Below are 21,325 nucleotides of genomic sequence, written 5' to 3'. Positions count from 1 at the left end.
CGGAAGCGGCGCTGTGCGGGCACGGTGTGTGCGGGGCTGTGGCGCGGCTGTGGCGGGGCTGTGGCGGGGCTGTGGCGGGGCTGTGGCGGGGCTGTGGCGGGGCTGTGGCGGGGCTCTGCCCGCTGTACCCAGCTCCCGGCGGCGCTCAGCGGGGCCGGGCGCTGTGTGGGCACGGGGGAGCCGCGGGGTGCGGGGGCTGGGCTGGTGGTTCCCGGCGCGCACCGCGAGGGGCCGAGCGGAGGCGGTGGCTCGGCCAAGGTGACTCTGGGGGAGTTTTGCTGGGTTGAGATTGGCACCTTTTTTCCTATTTAAACAACACGAAGAGGGGAATTCACGTTTTTTCTGGGTTGTTCTGTCGCGTTGCGTACGGAGCTGCACCCATGGGATCCCGGTGCCCTCGGGTTCAATGACTGCTGGAATTTCCCCTCCTCCCAATGCTCTTTTAAATAACCTTTGAATACCTCTCTGCCTTAAAGTCCAGCTCCAGAGTACATTTTTTTTTTCTTTTTTATGCACTTATTAATATCTTAATAAAGGAAATACCTTTTAAATACTATTCTGATTTCAGCTCCACGCCATTTCCCCCTGCTTTTTAAAAAACGCGTTTATTACATGGCTGTGCCTGATTCTTTATTCCGTGTTTTATTAATGGTTGAAGCAGCGGTGCCATCATGATCCTGCAGCAGATCCTGCGGCTTTCCTCCCTTTTCCGCGCCGCCGTGTCCGTTCACGTGCGCAGGAACATCGGGCTCTCGGCCATTGTCTTCAACAAGACAAAAGAACTCGACCCGGTCCAGAAGCTCTTCTTGGACAAGATCAGAGAGTACAACACCAAGAGCAAGTAAGTAAAGGAAGGGGATTAAGGAGGGGGCTGGTGGCAAACGGGGAAAATCCTGATTTTGACGTGAAAACATCAAACATGAAGTGTCTGATTTTTGGCAGTTTGATAGCTTTGTAGGCTGGTCTGTAAATATTTAAGCTGTCTTTTCCTGTAACACTTAGTAATGGTTTTACTAGTGGGAAGGCTTGTGATTGCATATCTGTTTGAAAATATCCTTTTTTTTTTCCCTTAAAAAAGAAAAAATCTGATGTCATTCTTCTTGGACAGTTAAGACACACAGTTAAGTTCTCTTGCACACTGCCTGAATGTTAATTTTTTTCCATCTACATGGTCTATAACGAAAAAAGCCAAACAAACTTTTTCTTTCATTTTTTTTTTGGCTGAGGAAAACACTTATTTTGTAGTCTTGTTTCCAGAAGCTGAATGGAAATAGCCTCCTAAAGCAATTGACAATTAATGGAGTTATCAGGATGGTTCATCTGACATCTTCAATTAATATGCAGTTGCTTCAAATGGAATCTTAGATTCTTGTAATGTTTGAATGAACTACTGCCCAGGCAACTAAAACTATAGTAATTCTGTGTAATTTATTCTTGGGAAGTATTCCTGGGAAGGATTAAGATGCTTCTTAACTCTCCTTGTGGAAGATGTGTGTATCCTTACCCACAAACCCATCTGTGTAGGGAGGCAGATGTTTGGTGGTTTTACCAATTCCAAGCATGGATCCTGTGCTGGTACAACTGAGTGCTGGCAATCCAAAGAGTTACTGCTTTAGTTATCTGATGTTTGAACCCCTAGAAGCTCCTGCTGTGGTGGAGTTTTTTGCTTCTGTACCATTCAAAATGTGTTCTCTTGCCAAGAACAGTTAAGCTTTACTAATTGAGATAATTAATTCAGAGACAGAAGAGGTGAAAATCTCAATCTTGTTAGGAATTCACACCTTGAACAAACAAAAGTAAAAACCCTGAGAGCCTCCATAGTCCTCAGTGTTTTTTGTCTCATAAGACCACCTTGTGTCTCAAAAGGCTTGGATTTTCACCCCTGATAGTTGGATTTTCATCACTGATAGCAGAGAGTCTTGTTACCTTTACCCTGAGAGTCTTGTTTATGTGTAAGGTAAGGAGGCCCTAAGGTGCTATATCTTGAGTTCTGGAAATATTATCAATTATTTCCTTTGGTTGGTTATTGAAAAGGTTTTGGTTCATAAATGGGCTTGAAAATGTAGAATTTTCCACGTGAAATATTAGAACTAAGTTATTAATCACATTTTTTAATGTTTATTAGGCAAGCTGGAGGGCCTGTTGATGCAGGACCTGAGTTTCAGAAAGACATGAATGAATCCCTTGCAAGACTCCAACGGGCTTATGGTGAGGGAGATCTCACCAAGTTTCCAGAATTTAAATTTGAGGGTGAGTTAACAATCTTGCTGAATTATAATTGTAGGTAGAGACATGTTCACTCACAGGTTATTTTAATTCCCCCTCAGTTTATATTTGTACCATTAATTTTGTGTAAAATGCCCTCTGGGAATCTTACACTTTTGCAAAGTTCACATCTGTTTCCATGTGACTCCTGTTTTGATTATTTGCCTTTTCTAGCAGAGATGTGGTCTTCCTTATACTAATTATTAATAAAACAGTCACATCAGGTTATTTTAATTGTCCTTCAGGCATCCCAAAGAAAGAGTTCAAATAGAAATAGCCTAGGGTCTGTATTTTTCTCACCTTGCCAAAGAGATCAGCAGATTATAATGTGAATATCAGTTAGTCTTAACATTGTCCTGACCGTGATTTTTTTGGTTTTGTAAGCTCCTCTGGAAAACCACTGATTTCAGAAAATGAACATAGAACTTAGTTTTCTTACTTATGAATATTTTGTGGCTAAATTATATTAAACCTTTTTTTTCAGCTATTTGGATATGACCTGTGTTCAACTGCTCTAAGTTTGTTTTTGCATGGAAGGGTACACAGCATGAGGCTTGGTGGGTCTCTAGGAGTCAGCCAAGGCCAAGCCTCCATAGTTAACAACTTGTAGTTCTGATCAGACTGTCTGGGAGTTCTAATTTAGACTAGGAACACACCTGAAATCGTTTTGGCAAGAATATTACTGAGGCTTAGCTTTTGTACATAACTCCCACAAGGTGAAAAAAACCTGTCTCCAGCTTGGTTAGTGTTCACTGCTGCCCATATTTCATCAGCAAGTGGGGGTGTAGACTGCAATGTACTGCTTTAGCTTGCCAATATAATGGTTAGTTTTCTTTCAGTTACAAATTCATGGTAGTATTTGAAGATGGAATAAAAAGAGGCTAATAGGAATTTTCTCTTTCCCCTTCCTCCTGTAGAACCCAAGTTTGAGGAGGCTCCGAAGTGATCTCTGCAGCTTGTACACTGAACAGAAGTGAACAGCCATGGGGTTGCTGAACATGGCACCAGTTGTAATTTAATAAATGTAATGCTTCAGTTTGACTGCAGTGGTGTGGAGAAGCTCTTAACTGCATGGTGAACGTAGCTAGCTGTGGTTATCAACTCTTACATGGCAGAGGCAGCTCAGTAGTGCTGCTCAGTGTTAACTGCAAAACTCCTTTGTGTGCTATGTTTTAATGCTTAGATATTGCAACACTGTAATGATACACAGAAAGAAACTTTTTTGTTCAGTTGAGTTTATCCAGAAAGCTTCTCCAGAAAAACAACTCCACAAGCCTTAAGCCTATAGCAAAGCCCTACAGTAGTGATGGAGCTGCACAGCCAAAAGGATAGGCACAAATGCTCTGATTCTACACTGCACCAATGAACAGAAAGGTAATGAAGTTAATCTCCCAGAAGAAACTGACATCTGTGAAAGGGGTTGTAAGGTGTGAATTTCTGTGACTGAACTATTGACACAAACACTCCAGCATCTGAGGAGCTGTTTATTTATAGTAATTATTATCTTAAAAACTACATAAACACTTCAACAGTTAGAGTCTACATACTACAGTTTGAATTGCATTGACATGATTTTTCTTCAGAATGAAACTACATATACAGTCTACAGAGAGAGATTTACACATTAAACACTAAAACACTGCTTGAGCTTTAATTACAGGAAGATTTATTTTGTCAGCATAGTGAGTTTACTTCTGCACAGCTGCACACTTTGAAATTGTATCAGATTTGCCAAAATCATCTCTAAGTCCTAGTAAATCAGAATTGCATGAGAAATTGAGCCCCTGACAATCTGAGACACAAGTAGTGAGGTCCTCTATGAAGGTTGAGTACATTTTTCCAAGCTGCAAGAGTGAATCTTGTATTGCTGCATGAACATATGAACAAAATGGGAAGCTTTCACACAGAACTAAATTGAATATACAAGTTAATTTGTCTTTCAGTTTTTTGGGGAGTTTTTTTTTTTTTTTAATGCCATTACAGCTAAGTTGACTAAATATTGGCAGTTTCTACTTTCAGCATGTAAGACACAGAAATAATATTTAAAGAGCAGAGGTCAAAAGATCCCTTGGTGTTGTGGTTTAACCCCAGCTGGCAACTAAATATCCCATAGTCTCTGGCTCACTCCATGTCCCCTCCTCCTACTGTAGTGAAGGGAATTGGAAATAAAACCCATGGGTTGAGATAAAGCAGTGTAATTTAACCAAAGTAATAAGGAAGGAGAGAGAGAGAGAGAACCTGAAAAGCACAAGTGATGCACAGCACAAGTGCTCATCACTGCTTGCTGATTGGTGCCCAGCCTGTTCCCCAGCAGCAAATGGCTCCTCCCAGCCAACTTCCCCCCAGTTTGTATACTGGGCATGATGTTCTATGTACCTTTGGCCAGGTCAGGGTCCTGGCCCTGTTCCCTCCTGGCTTGAGCACCTCGCTGGCAGTGCATCAGACACTGAAAAGTCTCTAATTCAGGGTAAGTACTGCAGAGCAGCAACTGAAACATTAGCATGTTACTGACATTATTCTTGTACTAATTTAAAAAACCAGCTCTGTACCAGCTACTGGGAAAAAAAATTACCTCCCAGCTGAAACCTGGAAAGTATCAGCTGCTTATTCCATACCATTTATGTCATGCCAGATCCATACTTTCTGATACATCAGCACCTTTCCCATCTTTTTATAGATGCACTCAAACACCAGTTACTTTTTCAATAGACAATCCCTGTAGAAGTCTGCTCAATTCATTTAGTCCATGACTTTTGGCTTGTGACAGTCTTTTAGGACAGGAAAGAGAGTGGTGTTGGACTGTTGCATGTTGAAGCCAGTTCTGATTCCATCACTGCTCTGCTTGTCCAGTTACATCAAAGTTCATTCTTGTGGCAGTTGAAGGGGAGCTGGGTTTAGACTCCCAACGCTGGAGGGGTGGAGACAGGCACCATGAGGTGCTCAGGTGCAATGGTGGACACACAGCTGATATAGAAGTGCTAATACACATCATTATACAGCAATTAACATCACACAATTCACTGGCTATTCAATCAAACCCACTCTGCACAAGCCACTTGCCCATCCTCTCATCTTACCAAGTGTTCCCAGGTCCTTGAGCAAAAACAATCCCACAGGTGAGTTTGCCTTTGCCCAAGGCAGGAATAGGCCAGACTCTTCTGCAGAATGTTTTTCATGTGCACTACAATAATTTTATTCCTTTCTGCAGTAAAAGTTTTGATTGGGCAGGGTCAGCCCACTTGGCAGATCTTGGCTGGCTCACCAGGTGGCCTTTGCCAATGTGCATCCCTGTGTTTGAAGGTTCCCTCTGCCCACTGCTCTCAGTCTAACAGTCCATTGGATCATTTGGTTTTCTCAGCTGATATGATACAATATACCCACTACATGCCATATTCTTTGGTCCAAGCGTCTGTGTTTTCCAAGTATTTCTAGTTTAATCTGTTCAAAGGCTTGGTGTTTCCCAGGGCCCCATGTGAAATCATTCTTCTGAGTCACTTGATAAAGAAGGCTTACAATCAGACTAGTCTGGAATATGTATTTTCAAAAAACCCACAACATCTAAGAGAGCTTACTTTTTGAATAAATGGATTAGAATTTCTTTCCATAGGATCAAGTAAATTCAGCCCTTCCACTCCACCTGGAGACAGGACTAGCAGCTTTCCTGGAAGAACCCCCATTTGGGATTGTTTTCCTTACAATTCATATACTCATGTCTCTAGGTCAAGGTAGATTCTTGGTCAAGGTCAATTCTTCATGCCCCCTCTGTGGTCTGTCAGCTGAACCCACAGGGTGTCCTGTGGTGTGTACCTTTCACATCCTCCCTCTTGAGCCAACAATTCCTGCCTTTAGCATGGGTCTGTAGAAGTGGGGAATAGAACATATCCTCTCTGAACTGTTGAAACTCCTTGGACAGTTTATCTGATAGTTTCTCCACGGATGAGATGACAGTAGAAGAGAGGTTGTCTTCAAATTCCCAAAGATTGCAAGCCACTGAATCCACAGATGGTGGTGTTATGTCCTTCCAGTTAATGCTGCCAGTGGGGTGGTGTGTACTCTTGGTACACCCTACAAACTTCCACCACGTGGGTCATGTGCAGAGGAATTGGTCTGGATCTGTGGGGAACCTTGTATTGTCCAGGTAGGTCAAAATAAAGAATCTCTAGCACAGCTAATTCCCTCAAGTATTGGATATTTTCCCACTTGCATGGTGACATGCAACATCATTCTTGTTGGAAGGATACCTTTCCTTCAGGCTTGACAGGAGTCCCTTCCAGAGGCTGAGGACTTGTGTCTCTCTTGCAATCACCTTGTCAATTTTCTTGGAAAATGATTCCTACCTTCTAATTCCAATCCTTTAGTCCCATTATGCCAGCATTGGAGCAGCCAGGTGGTAGTATGCTCATCAGGACAACAGCTGAAATATTTATGTATGTCCCACAGCTCTCTCAGGAATAAGGATTGAGTGGTTGCCTCTTGTTGGTCTGTCACTGAAGTTTTTGTAGGCACAGTATGTGTTGGTGGGGTTTTGGTAGGCACAGATCATTTCTTAACCCTAAAGAAGGCCTGAACCATATGCAACAACATACTGATTGTTACCAAAAGGACCAGGCTGGTTTCAAGAGTAGTCACAGGATATGCAAAGTCTTTAAAATTCTCAAATGCTACTGTAATCATCCTGGGGGGAAGGAAGGTGTTTTTCCTATGGGTTGGCTGTCTGAGGGCAAAAGGCAGTAGATGTACTGTGGATAGCTTCCACCAGATGGCTCCCAAAGGACGGCAGGGACACACACCAGGCAGGCTCATGACCAGCTGTTCTACCATAGCACAAGCCAGTACAACACAGAACACCACAGTGATAACCTTAGCCCAGGCCTAGAGCAAATGAATCATTGTGGTGACCAGCAACTATTAAACCAATACAATGAAGGATTATAACAAACCTGTTTAACATGCTCTAGTCAGATCTGTTTTTATCTCAACCTTTTGAGTCCCATGTTGGGTGCCAAAAAGGACTGCCAGCAGCTCATCCCCATGTGGCTGCTTGCTCACTGTGCCCACCCCAGCCCAGTAGGAGAACTGGGAAAAAAAAGTAAAACTGGTGGGTTGAGAGAACAACAGTTTAATAACTGAAACAAAATAAAAAAATACTAATAATACTAATACAACAATAGAGTAAAAAAGGAGAGAGAGTGATACACAACAGTTTCTCACCACCCACTGACCAATGCCCAGCCTGTTCCTCAGCAGCAGTTGACTCCTCCTGGCCAACTTCCCCAATTTAAATACTGGGCATGATGTTCTGGTGTGGAGGTGGTCACCAAGCACCAAACCTGTTTGAGCTCCAAAGTATTTGGACAACGTTCTCAGGCACATTATGTGATTTTTGGGGTGTCCTGTGCAAGGCCAGGAGTTGGACTTCATGATCCTGATGGGTCTCTTCCAACTTAGTTTATTCTATGATTCTGTGATTCTATGCATATTCCTTTGGATAGCTCAGATCAGCTGTCCCAGCTGAGCTCTGTCCCTGCTTCTTTTGCACCTCCTCACTGGAAGATCATGGGAATATGAGGATTCCTTGACTTGGAGAAAGCACTACTCAGCAGCAACTAAAATATCAGTGTATTATCAATTTTATTCTCATATTAAATCCAAAACACAGCTACTATGAAGAAAATTATCCCAGTTGAAACCAGGACACTGGTACTTTTGTATAACAAGTAGTCATTTGATGTCCCTCACAGAGGCTGAAATCTTCTAAATAACAAAGGACTTGGTATGCTTGAAATCCTAAATGGAGCAAACAAGGCTATATTAATAATAGTTCAAAGATTTTTAAGCAGGTTAATATTTAGTGTACGTTTCAGAAGAAACTAAAGTATTGAGCTTGACAAGAAATGTGTCTGATGCACTGTTAGTAAATGTTTATTCTGTTCTGGGATGGGAGGTCTATGAAATGCACTCTACACAGAAATAATAACCTATTCATAAATACAGGTATCAAACAGCCCTGTTCAGCATCTGATTTTTAAGTGCATTAATAATGATAAACAGATGCCATAGCTCTTCAAAGCTTTATCCTTCTCACTCAGAGCAAACAGGTAGCTGGTCTCAGGATGTTTCTTATGTACATACATACTAGGTCAAGGAATAATCTTATGCAATTCAGTGTGGGTTGTTTTGATTAAGGAAATACTGGTGTTCAGGGATCTTTTAAGGTTACATCAGTATTACTCATGCTACTTAAACTCCTAACATCCTTAAACTGTAATAGGGATATTAAGTCACTCCTAATTGAAGTTTTACTTAGAACTCTATTCTTTTTGCAGCAATCTGAAAAGCTGGAGTGATGGAGATGTAGTTGAAGCCCTTGAGCCCACGCAAGGAATGGGGGTGGAAGTAGTAAATGGAAGTAGTAAATTCAGCTTCCATATTTAGTTCCCATTAATTCCACTTCCATATTTAATTTCCACATTATTCTTGGAAGAGTTAGGTCTCTCATTGCTGTCTTGGACTGTGTCTCAGTTAATATGTACAAGAAGATGCAAGGCATAGAGCAAGGTGCTGTAGTTGTGTGGCACTTGGGAATATGCAATAGAAGCTGTAAATGCAGACAGGGATAAATTGTCTCCAGGTACTGGTGCCAGGCATGGCAAAACAGGAGTGAGTTCATGCACATGTGCAAAGACATTACAGATCTAAGGAACTCTGAAGATACATAAAGTTTTTCAAACACACTAGTGAACACAAAAGACTTGCCTTTTCACTTGTAGATTGGTAGTTTGTCTTCTTTCTGTTAACAGAGCAGGAAAGGAATACAGGTTAAATAGTGACTTTCCCAGTGTAGAGTTTACCCCTTTTGGAGCCTTATATATGAATGCATTTTTCCAGATTTCCAGCAATCCTCAGGGTTTTTTCCCCTCCTCTTAGAAAAAACTTAACAATAACTTAACTTAAACAATAACAAATCCATTGAATGCTTTTAGATATCAGTCATTATCTCACAAACCACTGCCAAACACCTTCTCTAGCTTGTCTTTTCAAGTCTTCTTTTTGTCCAGCTCATGGCCAGAACTAAAATAACTTGAGGAATTGTGACTTGTTTCTAAGAAATTTCAGTGAAATAAATCCACATGAAAGGATTAGACCAGGCACTGTCAGAAAGTTTCCACCAGTTATATTTTTACAAAACCCTTCCTGAAATAACTTGTGGATACGGACATGAGAAAGTTCAATTTGGTTCTGATTGTCTTTTGTCTAGTGTGAAGAGGAGACACTGAAAGCCTATAGCTGAGTTAAGGGTATAAGCTATAACTATGTAAAAAGACACATCTCTCATATTTACCACAGTAATGTAATGATTCACTTTCTGACCAGCACAATGGTTTCTGATAAGGAAACCACTTAGTTAGGATCACATTTATCTCAGCGTCAAGAAAGCTACTGCACAAGAATCATGTTAGAAAGGCTGTAAAAATAATCACAGTTATTAAATAATCTGAAATGTAAATGAGGTTTGCAGTGACTTAAGTACTATTTGCATCAAGATACTTACTGGGAAGAGCTTTCCTCTGAAAAAGAAAGAAAAAAGAAGAGAATTAGCACAATAAGTTTCCCTAGAAGATTTAAAGTTCTTTGAAATAGTTATTCCTAGAATATTCAGTTTCTAGAAGGAGTTTCTGAACCAAATGCCTCTTTTCAGTGTAGTGACTTTAGGCAGAAGAAATATTAGTTTGCTTTCAAGGGTAAATGAAGCTCCAAGGGAAGGTGCTCTAAAGAGCATCTCTGTAGCCTCTTGTAATTTCAGGCAGCTGACCTTTTCAGATCCCAGTGTTTGGCATCCATTGTTGCTGTGCTCATCCCTACAGGTACCAATGTAAAGACTACAGAAAAGTCTGCTGGGTGTCAAGCTTTATGCAGCAATCCCTAAAAGCAAACTTTTTCCATGACCCAGAGAAAGAAGACAGGTAATTTACTTTCCCTTTCATCAGAACTTAGCTGATCAGGCACTGGAGACTAAAAGTGGTTTATTTTTATGTTGTCTTTCTTAGGCATTCCTTATCAAAACTAGGGTGGAGAGATTCCAGGAAAGAGGGTCTGGCTCACTGCTTTCCCTAGGTTGTTGTTTGGTAGCCTTAAGCAACTGCACAAACATCTCCATGTCATTTTCAAAGTACCTTTTACAGTAGATGTTGGCAGAATAAAAATGTCTGCACAAAATGTTCCTTTTCTAATACTCCCCAGTTTTAGTACTGTGGAGTTAGAGGCTTCATGGAAAGGAGGACATGTCATCAGAATCATAAAATTATGGAACTGTTTGGGTAGGAAGGAACCTTGTCTTTTTTGACACAAGGAAGGAGTGATTTTATTCTACTTACTTGCAAAGTAGCCCTTTTTTTGGGCATAGAATACTCCAAGGCCACACAGTACCATCACCAGAGCCACAAATACTACAGCCACAATGATGCCACTTACATTAAGGTCATCTGTAATTATAAAGCAGAAGTCCTATGATCTAAATTGTAAAAATTTACACTGGCTGGATTTTCCCCTAATTACCACAGGCATTTTTGTATCTATAGGTCTTTGGCCTAAGATGCATTAAGTTAATTAGTAACGTTTACAGGTATTTTAGCAGAAAAAAAGCACTAATGTGCCACAGCCACTTTAACAGAAACTTGGTACCCATCACCTGCTTAGTTTGGGTCAAAAGTAAAGAACGAATAAACAGGACCAAGGGTACATACTCCTCATCATATCTACCCCAGATAAGTATTGCCCAAGTGATATGCCTCTGAGGAAAAGTATCTTTAAATCTTTGTGTTAAAGCAAATTTTTTCACAGAGTTAAATTGCTTAACACCACTGAAACAGCTGATGGCACTTGGGTTCCACTTCTAAAGAACTCTTCAAATGAGTTATTTGAAATGCAATGATTTTAAAAATTTTTAAATAGCAAGGCTTTTGAAATACAACACAATAAAGCTGAGTTGCCTGAAGTTCAACTCTACACCAAGCTACTGAAACATTTGGCCATTTTTATTTTGAAGATGATGGTTTGAGTTCAACCAGGACACATCCATATCCTAATACAATCACTAAGAGCTTCAGACTATCTTCCATTAGAAAAAAACCAAAATCATCAACAAGCAGAAACACTTTCATAGGTTTTTGTTATGCTTCCAGTTACTTATTTAGATTCCAACTTTAAGCATATGTTAGTACAAGGTTGAGATTTTTAGCCCAAAACTTATCAATTCTTGTACAATTTAGGCTGACAGCAATTAAGGACTTAGTGTGTATTTTCATAGTGATTCTATCTCAGTAGCTTGAGGAGCATTTGCTCATAATCTACCAGGGATGCATCAAAACCTGTGACACAGTGACTTTCAGGTAAGTTCCAAGAAAGCACCATATGGAACTTTGCAGTTCCATGTGCTGCTTTATAGAACTCTTGGACAGGATCTTCTCTGCAGTAGTTACTAGGATTTCTTACCACTTGCTTTCCCATGATATCTGCAAGAACCAGTTGTATATTTTCCAAAAACCTTCCTGCATTTTGGGTTATTACAGACTGTTACATTAAGATTTCCCATGAATGAATCCCAAAAGGGAGGCTTTATGCAAAGAAAACACTCCAATGGACAGACACACTCTTCTGTAAGCCTTCCACAAAAGCATTTGGAAATATTAACATTCTCATATGGTTAATGCTTTTCTGTGAAGTTTAGTGTTTAGCAATCTAAAAGCTAATTACTGCGATAAGGAATGTATTATTTCTCCTTCCCCCAAATGACATAACCAAATAAAAAGATTTAATTCAATATGGTCTTAGCTTCTTAGTTGCACTATGCAAATACATAAATCCTACTGCAAGACTGTTTTCCACAATTCTTTTCTTTAACACATACCAACTTGCATTCTCTTCACTGAGCATTTCTGAGATAATCCAATCCCATTGGAGGCTTCACAGAAATACTCTCCAGTGTCATTCTTTGTAACTGTATTAAACAGCTGTTAAGAAAGAGTCCAAAACCATTATCAGAACAGGGAAAAAAAAAATTCTGTAGGATAGAAATTTTTACATTTCAGTGTATGAATTTGTTTGTTTTAAACAAACAAAACCCAATAAACCCTGAAGGCAAGTAAGAAATTCTGGTCCATTTCATCCTTGTAACAGCTCCCTAGTCACATTCCCTGGTCCTTCAGCTTTTCTTTGTTCCTTTAGATGGACCTTTAACTAAGTGGAGTGCATCTACAAGGAAATTAATTTGAAGTGACTGGATCAGAACTTTCCAATAACATCCACTTTTTTAGATACACTCTAATTTCAGAATACGTGAAATCAAAGTTTGTTCATTTCATCAGAACAACAATCCCATTAATTGATCCTTCAAAAAACCTGACACATACTACTTCTAATGCATTGTCAGCTGAAAATTTTCAGAAGTAAAGAGTTGTTTGGTGGTTCTCAACCCTCCAAAAATGCACTTTATGTCTTCTTGCAACAGAGAAATGCTAAATCACATTATGTATCAAATATTACTACTGTAAAAATTAAAATTAAGAAGTGAGACTGTCTCAGGACATCTTCCCTGCCACAGAAGAGCTTATTTATTGCTTGTTAGTTGGTGCAATAACTCAGAGCATGCTCAGGCTCTCACATGAGCCTTGGTGAAGTAACTCAATCAGGACAGTTTGTCTTGTAGTGAATTATTTCATCACCATGGGATTGATGCTTTTAGCTGACAGTAAACATCTTGCTGTGGAAGCAGATATGGAAAGACAAGCTAAAATTTCTGACTGACATAGAGGTCACTTTACAAATTATTTTTATAAAGTAGAAATCTTCTGCACATCCCCTGGAAATGTGTGGGGTCTTTTCCCCCAAGTCAGGACACCACTTTGTGGTTACTCCTGGGGGCTGAGTAAAAAGACTCTGTGTACACCATCAGAAATTAAATGGCAAGTTACATTGACTTCTCATCTATATTATTTCTTTGCTAGCTGAAATATAGCTGTAATATAATAATTAAACCTGTAATATGTAGTATATCATGCACTGTTTTATGTTAGCTACTGGAAGTTCTTTTATACTGTGCAATAAGTAACTGTTTAAGGCCTCTTGCCTGTTACCTTCTGCCAATTCAATAAATAACATTTTATAACTGTCCATTCTTAAGAACTTGCAAGCCAGAGTGATTTAGGTGCAGATCACCTAAGTAGAGCTGCTGCCAATAATCTAAGACGAAGGCAGGGCTTGTCTAAATCTATCACTTGACCCATAACAAAGAGATGAAACTGACCTCATGTCAATTCCAATGTTTCTATTTTTTAAAATCATTAGGCTTATTGACTGTTTCTTTTTAATGTATGCCATACTTCGATATTTTCAGAAGTGATTATAAGTTTGAGTGGTGCACCTGATTTCCGTGAAGTGCTGAAGGATCCTCAGAACATCTGAATGCTTGGTCATACTTCAGTTTCCATTTTGATTTTGCACAAGAGTAGTATTCTTAGAACACTTTACTTCTGAAAAATCTCAGCTCCCTAAGTAGCATCAAGTTCTTTTGAAGGAGCAGCTAATGGGGAAGAATCAGACAGAGACAGCCAGTTCTGAAGGAAAAAAAAACCCAACACCACAACCCACAAAGCAAACTACAACTGAAATGAAGAACTAAGCTTACTTATGGCCCCAGATCATTCCCACTGACTTCACAGGTCCTGGATGGGAACTTATAAATGGCATTGGATTGCAGAGATTCGTACTGCCCTGAGTGCTGCACTCCCTCTGAAGTGTATGAAGCTACCTCCAAATGTTAAGGTTCTGTCAAATATAGCTCTGTTGCCATACTGAAACCTCATTTTCACCTGGCACTAGTTTGCCAACTGACAAGGTAAAATTTGTCATAGATTTCTAGATTCTCAGTTATCACTACTGCAGCCTTGCACCTCACCCAATTTGTGTGTATCACTCAATATCTATGGCTTGTCACTGATTTGAGACAGAAGGTACCTTCTACATTTCTCAGCACATTTCAGCATGACATTGACCTCCAACAAAGACCTTGTGAATTTTTGGATTTAGACCCCTGTGCATCATTGTACTGAACAGCAAATTTGGTCTCCTTGATAGCTGTCTATGACAGAGTTATTTATTGTACTTACCAGAGTGCCAGACTTTCTGTTCATGGTGTAAGTTATGTTTGCAGCTCTAGCACTGCCTGTTCCTGTCTTCTCCAGCAAGGCAACACCATTCTTGTACCACTGGTACTCAGATGGAGGGGAGCCCTCAGTTTCCTTGCAGCTCATCTGCACCACTGTTCCTGTCATGGCAGAGCTGGGCACCTCACACACTGGAGTGGCCGGAGCAACTGGACAGTAAATTGCACTTGTTACACATCTTCTTACACTGTCCACATGTCACAGACTGAAATAGTTCATGCCTCAAACATTGATATCAAGTTTGCCCATTACAACAAAAACTGCATAAAGAAGCTACAACCAAAGAAGCCTCCCTGAAGATACCTGACTGGAAATTTGGATTGAAAGTCAAACTGATGAGATTACATAAAGGGAAAACCCATTCTTCAATCACCTGAAACAAGCAAGTAAACAAGGAAAAGAATGTGAGCCAAACCCAGTAGCCATGCTAAGAATCATCTCTGGATTGCTTCAGGGTGGGGGAGGCCATAGCCCCCAGACCCATTTGCTGGGGGCAGGTTAGCACAGATTTCCCCCCCAGCCAAGGTGGGGGGAGGAAGTTTGGGTGTGTTGTGGCCTCTGCTCAGGGGCAGTGAACCCATCCTCCCTTACACAAACTGGCCCAGCTGTGGAACCCCCAAACCCACAGGACACATCCATGGGATATTCCTGTGAGAGGGAGCTGAGGGGGTGTCTTAATCCATCAAACACCCCCAAAGTGCCCCCTGATTAATTCCTGAAGCCTTGCACCACAGGACTGCATGTGATGCAACAAACCCATTCTGCTGTAAGAGACAATGGCAAACTGCCCCTGCCACCCAGGGAGGTGCCTGGGTTTTCTACCCAGACTGAGTTAAATTAACCCATCAGATTCTGTGCTTTTTGAGGCCACCAAGAGGATCAATGAAACACCATTGGAATCCATAATGGTGGTATTTTCCTTATTCTGTCCCTGTTACTCTCTTTCTGTCCCTCCCACCTATTTCCTATTTCTCTCTCTCTCATATATTTAGTATTAAAGAAACCCCATACTATTGACACTGGCATATGGTCTCATTTGCACCTTAATTCAGGCAGGGACATTTCTAAGAACTTTAGTAATGGGATCATGACAACATGACAACAGGCTGACAGTCATTGTGACACTTGTGCACATTTGATAACTACTGCATCAATGAGATGAGGTGCAGGAGAAGGGCTAGAAGGCACAATCCTGCTACTGAGAGCACAGTAAAATTTATGAGTTGCTAAAAATGAAAGAGCTGCTCACTGCCAGCCTCCCCCCACCATATGCTGTGTCATCCTGTCTCCAAGCTGTGCACTCTCATCCAACCCAGAGAGTTTGTTTCACTTAGATTCTTGTATGGAACCTCTTGCTCACAGAGATGGGCTAACTTAGAATCTGTAGTCCAGCAATTGCCCTCTTCCCTGCCCTAGTATTTAAAAACTGAAGTGAGGGAGAGGAAAAAAGAAGTTTTGTATTAAAAGGAGTCAATTTTTGAAAAGTGATTGTCAGAAAGATTACCAGAGACATCGGCAGTCATCATGGGCACTTTGTAAACCCCAGTTTGAGGACCAAAACCAATTGGTTACTGCATTCCAGTTTAAATTAAAATCAACATTCCCCCACACAGATGCAGAACTGTTTCTTCCTTCTCCTATGAAGATGAACGTCTCTTTTTTGATTTTTAATATGCAAACAGAAAAAAACCCTTAATTTTTTATTTTTTGGTGCTTAACATTATATAGAAGAAAAAATAATGCTGAAGAGGCATCCATGGAATGTTAAAAGAACAACTGACACCTTAACTAGTATTGATAGTTTTTCTTGGTTGATCTTAAGACAAAAAGCAGAAATAAAGAAAACCAAGTGAAATATTAATTCACATTAACTTTCAAAAAGTTTTGTAAGCAATGCATGCTCCCTCCTCCCCCACCCTTTCTCCTTTAGCCTCAAAGATATTAAGTTTAAATTAAGAAGCCCCCTTTAAAACAGGAAAGTTGTTGAGAAAGTAGAAGAAAGAAGGAATAAGTGGGGTTCCCTCATTGTTGGCACTAATCAGAAGTTAATGCATTTATCATCCTTTAACTTAGAGACAATATATAATTTAAAAAGATCAATTATTATGATTTTTAATAGGACAAATATAGAATTTACAAAAGCAAGTATTTTCTTTTGTCCCTGTATAGCTAAAAAAGGAAAACTATTGGCCTCTACCACTCATCATGTGGGACAAATACCAAACCAAATGCAGCAACAATGTGCTCAGTATTCATTTTTCCATCCATTGCCTAACTGGGAAAGAAAACAAAGGCCCACAAAGAACAACTGCTTCCCAGCAGGCACCACCATCTCTCCTGTAAATAAAGTTTACTAATTGCCAGCTCTCTGGCTGTCATTGCACAAAAACTCTATCCTTCCAAAACCAGGAGGAGACTGTAGCATATTGGAAGGAACTTCTGCTTATGAATATTTGATAAGTGTTGACAGATGCTGACTTTCCAGTGCCAAACACCATGATCATCTTCTCCAGATTTTCAGTCACTAAGTAATTTCAGTTTTGAGAACTGAAATTCACTTTGATACAATAAAACCCTAGCTGTCCCTTTCTAATGCAAGTGTGACTTTTTGCCAAGTTTTGTGATGCTGTAGAATGTTCATGTGCAAGTGTGTTTATAAACCCAGCCCCAAGAACATCCAGAAACCAGCAGCCACTCACTGCGTGTTCAACTCTACCTTCAACATCCCAACACCCCCTCACCCAGTTTCTTTAAAAAGCCTAAGCAATACAGTTTGTACCCAATACTGTGAGAGTAATAGTAGCCTCTCCCAGGTGCTGCCCCTCTTCACTCTTGGCACTGATCTCACAGCGGTAGGTCCCAGAGTCCCTTCTGGTCACATTCCTGATTCGGATCCCTGTATTCAGCATCTCTGCTCGGCCTCGAAGATCACCTTGGGGGAGAACAGACAGAACAGAGAGAGTTCTGCTCTTTGCTTAGAGTCATAGAATGGTTTGGATTGCAAGAGACCTTCAAGATCAGCTTGTTCCACCCCCACTGCCATGGGCAGGGACACCTCCCACTAGACCAGGTTGCTCCAAGCCCATCCAGCCTGACCTGGAACAATGCCAGGGATGGGGCAGCCACAGCTGCTCTGGGCAACCTGTGCCAGGGCCTCCTCATCCTCACAGGGAAGAATTTCCTTTGTATATTTCCTCTGTATATCTAACTAAATTTCCCCTCTTTCAGTCTGAAGCAAATATCTATGGCTCTTTGGCTTATTCTGAAATCATATACAATTTATTGATATTTTGCATCATATTTTACGTGAAACTATTGCTCATTTGCTTGGTGTTAGTTACCTATCAGCAAAGAGCAATATGTAATCCCCTTCTCAAGAGAGTATGAACCATCCATTTAGTCCAAAAAACCACACTCAATTAAAAAAACCTCCATCTGCCATATATTATCCAGTTGGAAGATGGAATGCATTTTTCTGCAGGTGTTTCAAGAAAATGATATATATATATAAAATGTTGTATAGCAGTAGTGAAGTGACTGAAAGACATCCCTTTCCACTAGAGACATGACAATCAGAAACTTAATTACCTTAAAGACAAAGTTGTGAGTGAGACCACAACAGAGTATTTGACATTTTAACTTGGCAAGAAAAACTTGATGGATTTAGCAAAGATATTGCTATCAGACTTACAAAGATTAATTGTGTTTAATTCTACAGCTTATTATGAAATTCAAGCTACATGCACACACAGAACCATGAGTTCCAGTGTTTCTCTAAACTAAATATATGCAGAAAAAACTCCAAGTTCATCAACAAGGTCAACACATTTGCAAGTTCTACAAACTAACAAAATTCCTGTACTTTTATTTACTTCTCAACCTTCATTTATTGTGTACAATATAACAGAGATCCATGTGTTCTCCAACACACAAAGCTGAGGTAAGTCCTTTTCAGAACATACAAAGAGAAACTCTACTTCTGAAACAAATACAAATAATTTAAAATATACAGCTGAGTTTATATTTTATGTATATAAAACATGCTGCATTATTCATATCCAAGCCTCCTGCTTCACAGGAGGCTTCAGAAACCTCTTTTCAGAATACGAGTTCAGAGCCTGCAGTAGTTTAGGGGAGTGAATATCTGCATGTAATTTCATTTTTGAAAAATCCCAAGAAATCTGCAGTACCATTTTTATTAGCCTTGAATTTTATTATATTTAACTTCATTAAAAGGCTGATGATAACTGATGATTTTATAAGGAAATGCATTTTTTTGTCCCAGAGAAGAATTATTTTTCTCAAAAGGACAGTCAAGAGCTTTCTTGTTCAATCATATTCTTGGTGTTGTTCCCCCAGGAAGAGTCAATAGCTTTGCTAGAGAATGACATGTTAAACCCCCCACTTGTACTGTACCTGTAAATTCACTATTGTAGTAGACAAATGAGACTTCTTGAGATTGGATTTTCTTCCACTCTATTCTTAAACTCATCCCTTTTGAAAATTTGTGTTTGCAACTAAGAATAGCCTCTAGAGGGAAGAAAAGAAAATAAAGACAAAAGGGAAAATTAGAGATTTTAGTATTGTGTTACACATGAAATTCATGTTCCCCCTTCAAAAGAATTTGTACAGTCAGCAATGGCCAGATCTACTTCTCAAAGTGATGCTTCTCCAGATTTACACAAATACAGTGGGGAAGAAGAAACCAGTAATTTTCCTGCACTTCAGTGGCCTTTGGGTCAAGCTTCAGATGCTGGGGACTAGATATTCCCATGCTGGATAGAGTTTATTACTTAACCCATCCAACATGGGAATATCTAGTTCATCAATTACGTTCTTTATTACTACCCTCATTTTATTTTAAGCATTTTTTTTTAGTAGATCCCCCCTAAAAAAGAGGGTAATAACTCTGACCCTGTCATCAACATACTTTTTGAATTACCATTTTGAATTCAGTATCAATATTTTTTCTGTTTAAATGTATAACTTAATGGAGATGGAAAATATTCCAGTTCAAGAAAAAAGAAACAAATTGAACAGTTAAAGAAACAAATGCAATATAGACCTTGCTACCCATAAGCTAATCATTTTCCAATAAAGGCTACAGCATCAGGAGCAAAAGCATTTATAGTTTTGACAAGGTCTAGCCTTCATGACACAAACACAGACAGCTCAAACATAATCAACCATCATCCTCCTTTCCAGTCTAAACAAATGAGGCTGGGAGGCAATTAAGAGCTATTGACAGATCTACTCCCTTGCTTTCAGAGTCTGATTTCCTAGGTCTGCTCTGAAAAGAAACAAAAACCCAGACTGGTAGCCTTGGTGATATCTCACAGGAGAAAAAAATATCCAGACTTGAAAGAAAAATTGAGGCAGGAGGCCATTCCTTGCCAGAAACATGTTACACATGCACTGGCCTTTTTGAAAAACATACTGTGCACTCAGGAAGTCTGAGGTTCCTGACTTCAGGTTGAGTGGATGGGTGGAGGCTTCCTGAATCTTAAGACTTGCTAGTTTCCTTGCCATTTTGTTTTTGTATCCTTCTAACAAAGAAAAACCATCACTCAAGCTCAGCTTGCTTTTGCTACTGGCCCTGTGACAGCTGGCTTGTCAAATGAGCTGGTCTCTATTAGCTGACACAGGGACAGCTTAGCTGAAGTGTTCTCAGCTGAATAAGTCACCTCTGTCCTGAATGAGCTGCCCCTTTCTTGCATGCCACATGTTTTTGTTTCAGAAAAAACCCTAGCACTGATGCCCACCCACTAATCTTATTTGGACAAAAGGAATGGATAGAAGAAAGGGAGGGTGCACAGAACAGACACTAGACAATAAAATCAGTCTTAGTTATAGTTCCCATCTCCCACTTTTTCCAGAGAGAGGCATTTTCCAGAGCAGGTGTACTTGACTTGCAGTAAGGCAGGCCCCCAGGATACTGTGCATCAGCACTGGCACTGCTGGGTCTGCAAAAGCCCTCTGGAATCTTGGAGAGATCTGCACAGTGTTTCATTTGGATTTACATCTAGTTTGAAGGCTATCATTGGTAGAATTACAGAATATCTCAAGCTGAAAGGAACCCTAAGGATCAGTGAGCCCAACTCCCTGCTCCTTGCAGAACTACCTAAAACTAATCTGGGAGTGTCAGCTAGACTTGAACTTGCTGCTAAAGCTACTTCCCTGGGGAGCCTGTCCCAGTGCCTGACCATCCTCCTCTACAGTAACATGAGTTAGAGGAGAAAAGGAAAATGCATTTCAGACCAGCTGCACTCAGAGGAATAACTGCATCTATCAGCCCTACCAGTGCTGCTACACATGGAGAACTTGGCTTGGCATCTGGGCTGTGCTAAACTGATTTCATTCAATGTGCAGATAACAAAATAACAGAAGAACAAAAGGCAAGCCATATACCATATAAAAACCAGAACCTAATCAAGCTTTAATAATACCTGAAGCATTGAAGAATTTCTCTCAGCTTTTGCCTGCCTTGAGCTCTAAATGTATTCTGTCAAGAGAAGAATACTTAAAGAAGTCCAGATGACAGCTTTAAAGACCTCTGAAATTTTTGATTATTACCTCAAGGAGTGAATAAAGTTTAAAGCTCAGAGAACAGGTTTTTTTTCATCCCAAAATCTCACCTCTCTCCACTCCAATCAAATTCAGAAAACAAACTCACATAACCCACAAACCTCACACTACAGTATACCCCTTTCTCATCTACCCAGCAAACGAATTTTTCTCTTTGCCTCTCTAAGTTCTCCACTCCATTATTGGAAGTAATTTGCCATTTTATATATGACACATATGTAACTATGTAAATAGCCATTAAATTATTGTTACTT

At 40.1% G+C, this 21,325-nt stretch overlaps 2 protein-coding genes across 6 annotated transcripts in view; one reads left to right on the top strand and one right to left on the bottom strand.

The window, feature by feature from the left end:
• The window catches only part of ATP5PF (ATP synthase peripheral stalk subunit F6), a 282,601-nt gene extending 279,295 nt beyond the window's left edge, over nt 1-3,306 (top strand). The window contains exons 1-4 of one of the 3 annotated variants that reach the window (XM_079299516.1): nt 138-258; nt 662-841; nt 2,126-2,250; nt 3,183-3,306. In XM_079299516.1, coding sequence (XP_079155642.1) covers nt 672-841; nt 2,126-2,250; nt 3,183-3,211 — 324 coding nt within the window. In that variant the 5' untranslated portion in view covers nt 138-258; nt 662-671 and the 3' untranslated portion in view covers nt 3,212-3,306. Of the gene's footprint in view, nt 1-137; nt 259-658; nt 842-2,125; nt 2,251-3,182 lie in introns of those variants that run through there. The other 2 variants (XM_079299518.1, XM_079299517.1) reach the window with 2 other exon arrangements.
• Nucleotides 3,307-3,731: 425 nt separating this feature from the next.
• Nucleotides 3,732-21,325, bottom strand: part of JAM2 (junctional adhesion molecule 2) — a 41,186-nt gene continuing 23,592 nt past the window's right edge. Inside the window, exons 3-10 of one of the 3 annotated variants that reach the window (XM_079299419.1) lie at nt 18,903-19,016; nt 17,266-17,418; nt 14,430-14,635; nt 12,173-12,275; nt 10,641-10,748; nt 9,818-9,833; nt 9,022-9,055; nt 7,880-8,052 (exon numbers count right to left, since the gene is read on the bottom strand). In XM_079299419.1, coding sequence (XP_079155545.1) covers nt 8,020-8,052; nt 9,022-9,055; nt 9,818-9,833; nt 10,641-10,748; nt 12,173-12,275; nt 14,430-14,635; nt 17,266-17,418; nt 18,903-19,016 — 767 coding nt within the window. In that variant the 3' untranslated portion in view covers nt 7,880-8,019. Of the gene's footprint in view, nt 8,053-8,076; nt 9,056-9,817; nt 9,834-10,636; nt 10,749-12,172; nt 12,276-14,429; nt 14,636-17,265; nt 17,419-18,902; nt 19,017-21,325 lie in introns of those variants that run through there. The other 2 variants (XM_079299420.1, XM_079299418.1) reach the window with 2 other exon arrangements.

This window comes from Erithacus rubecula, assembly GCF_903797595.1.
Source record: "Erithacus rubecula genome assembly, chromosome: 1".
Lineage (NCBI taxonomy): Eukaryota > Metazoa > Chordata > Aves > Passeriformes > Muscicapidae > Erithacus > Erithacus rubecula.
Note: the sequence above shows the minus strand (reverse complement) of the source record. Positions and strands in the feature narration are given on the sequence as shown.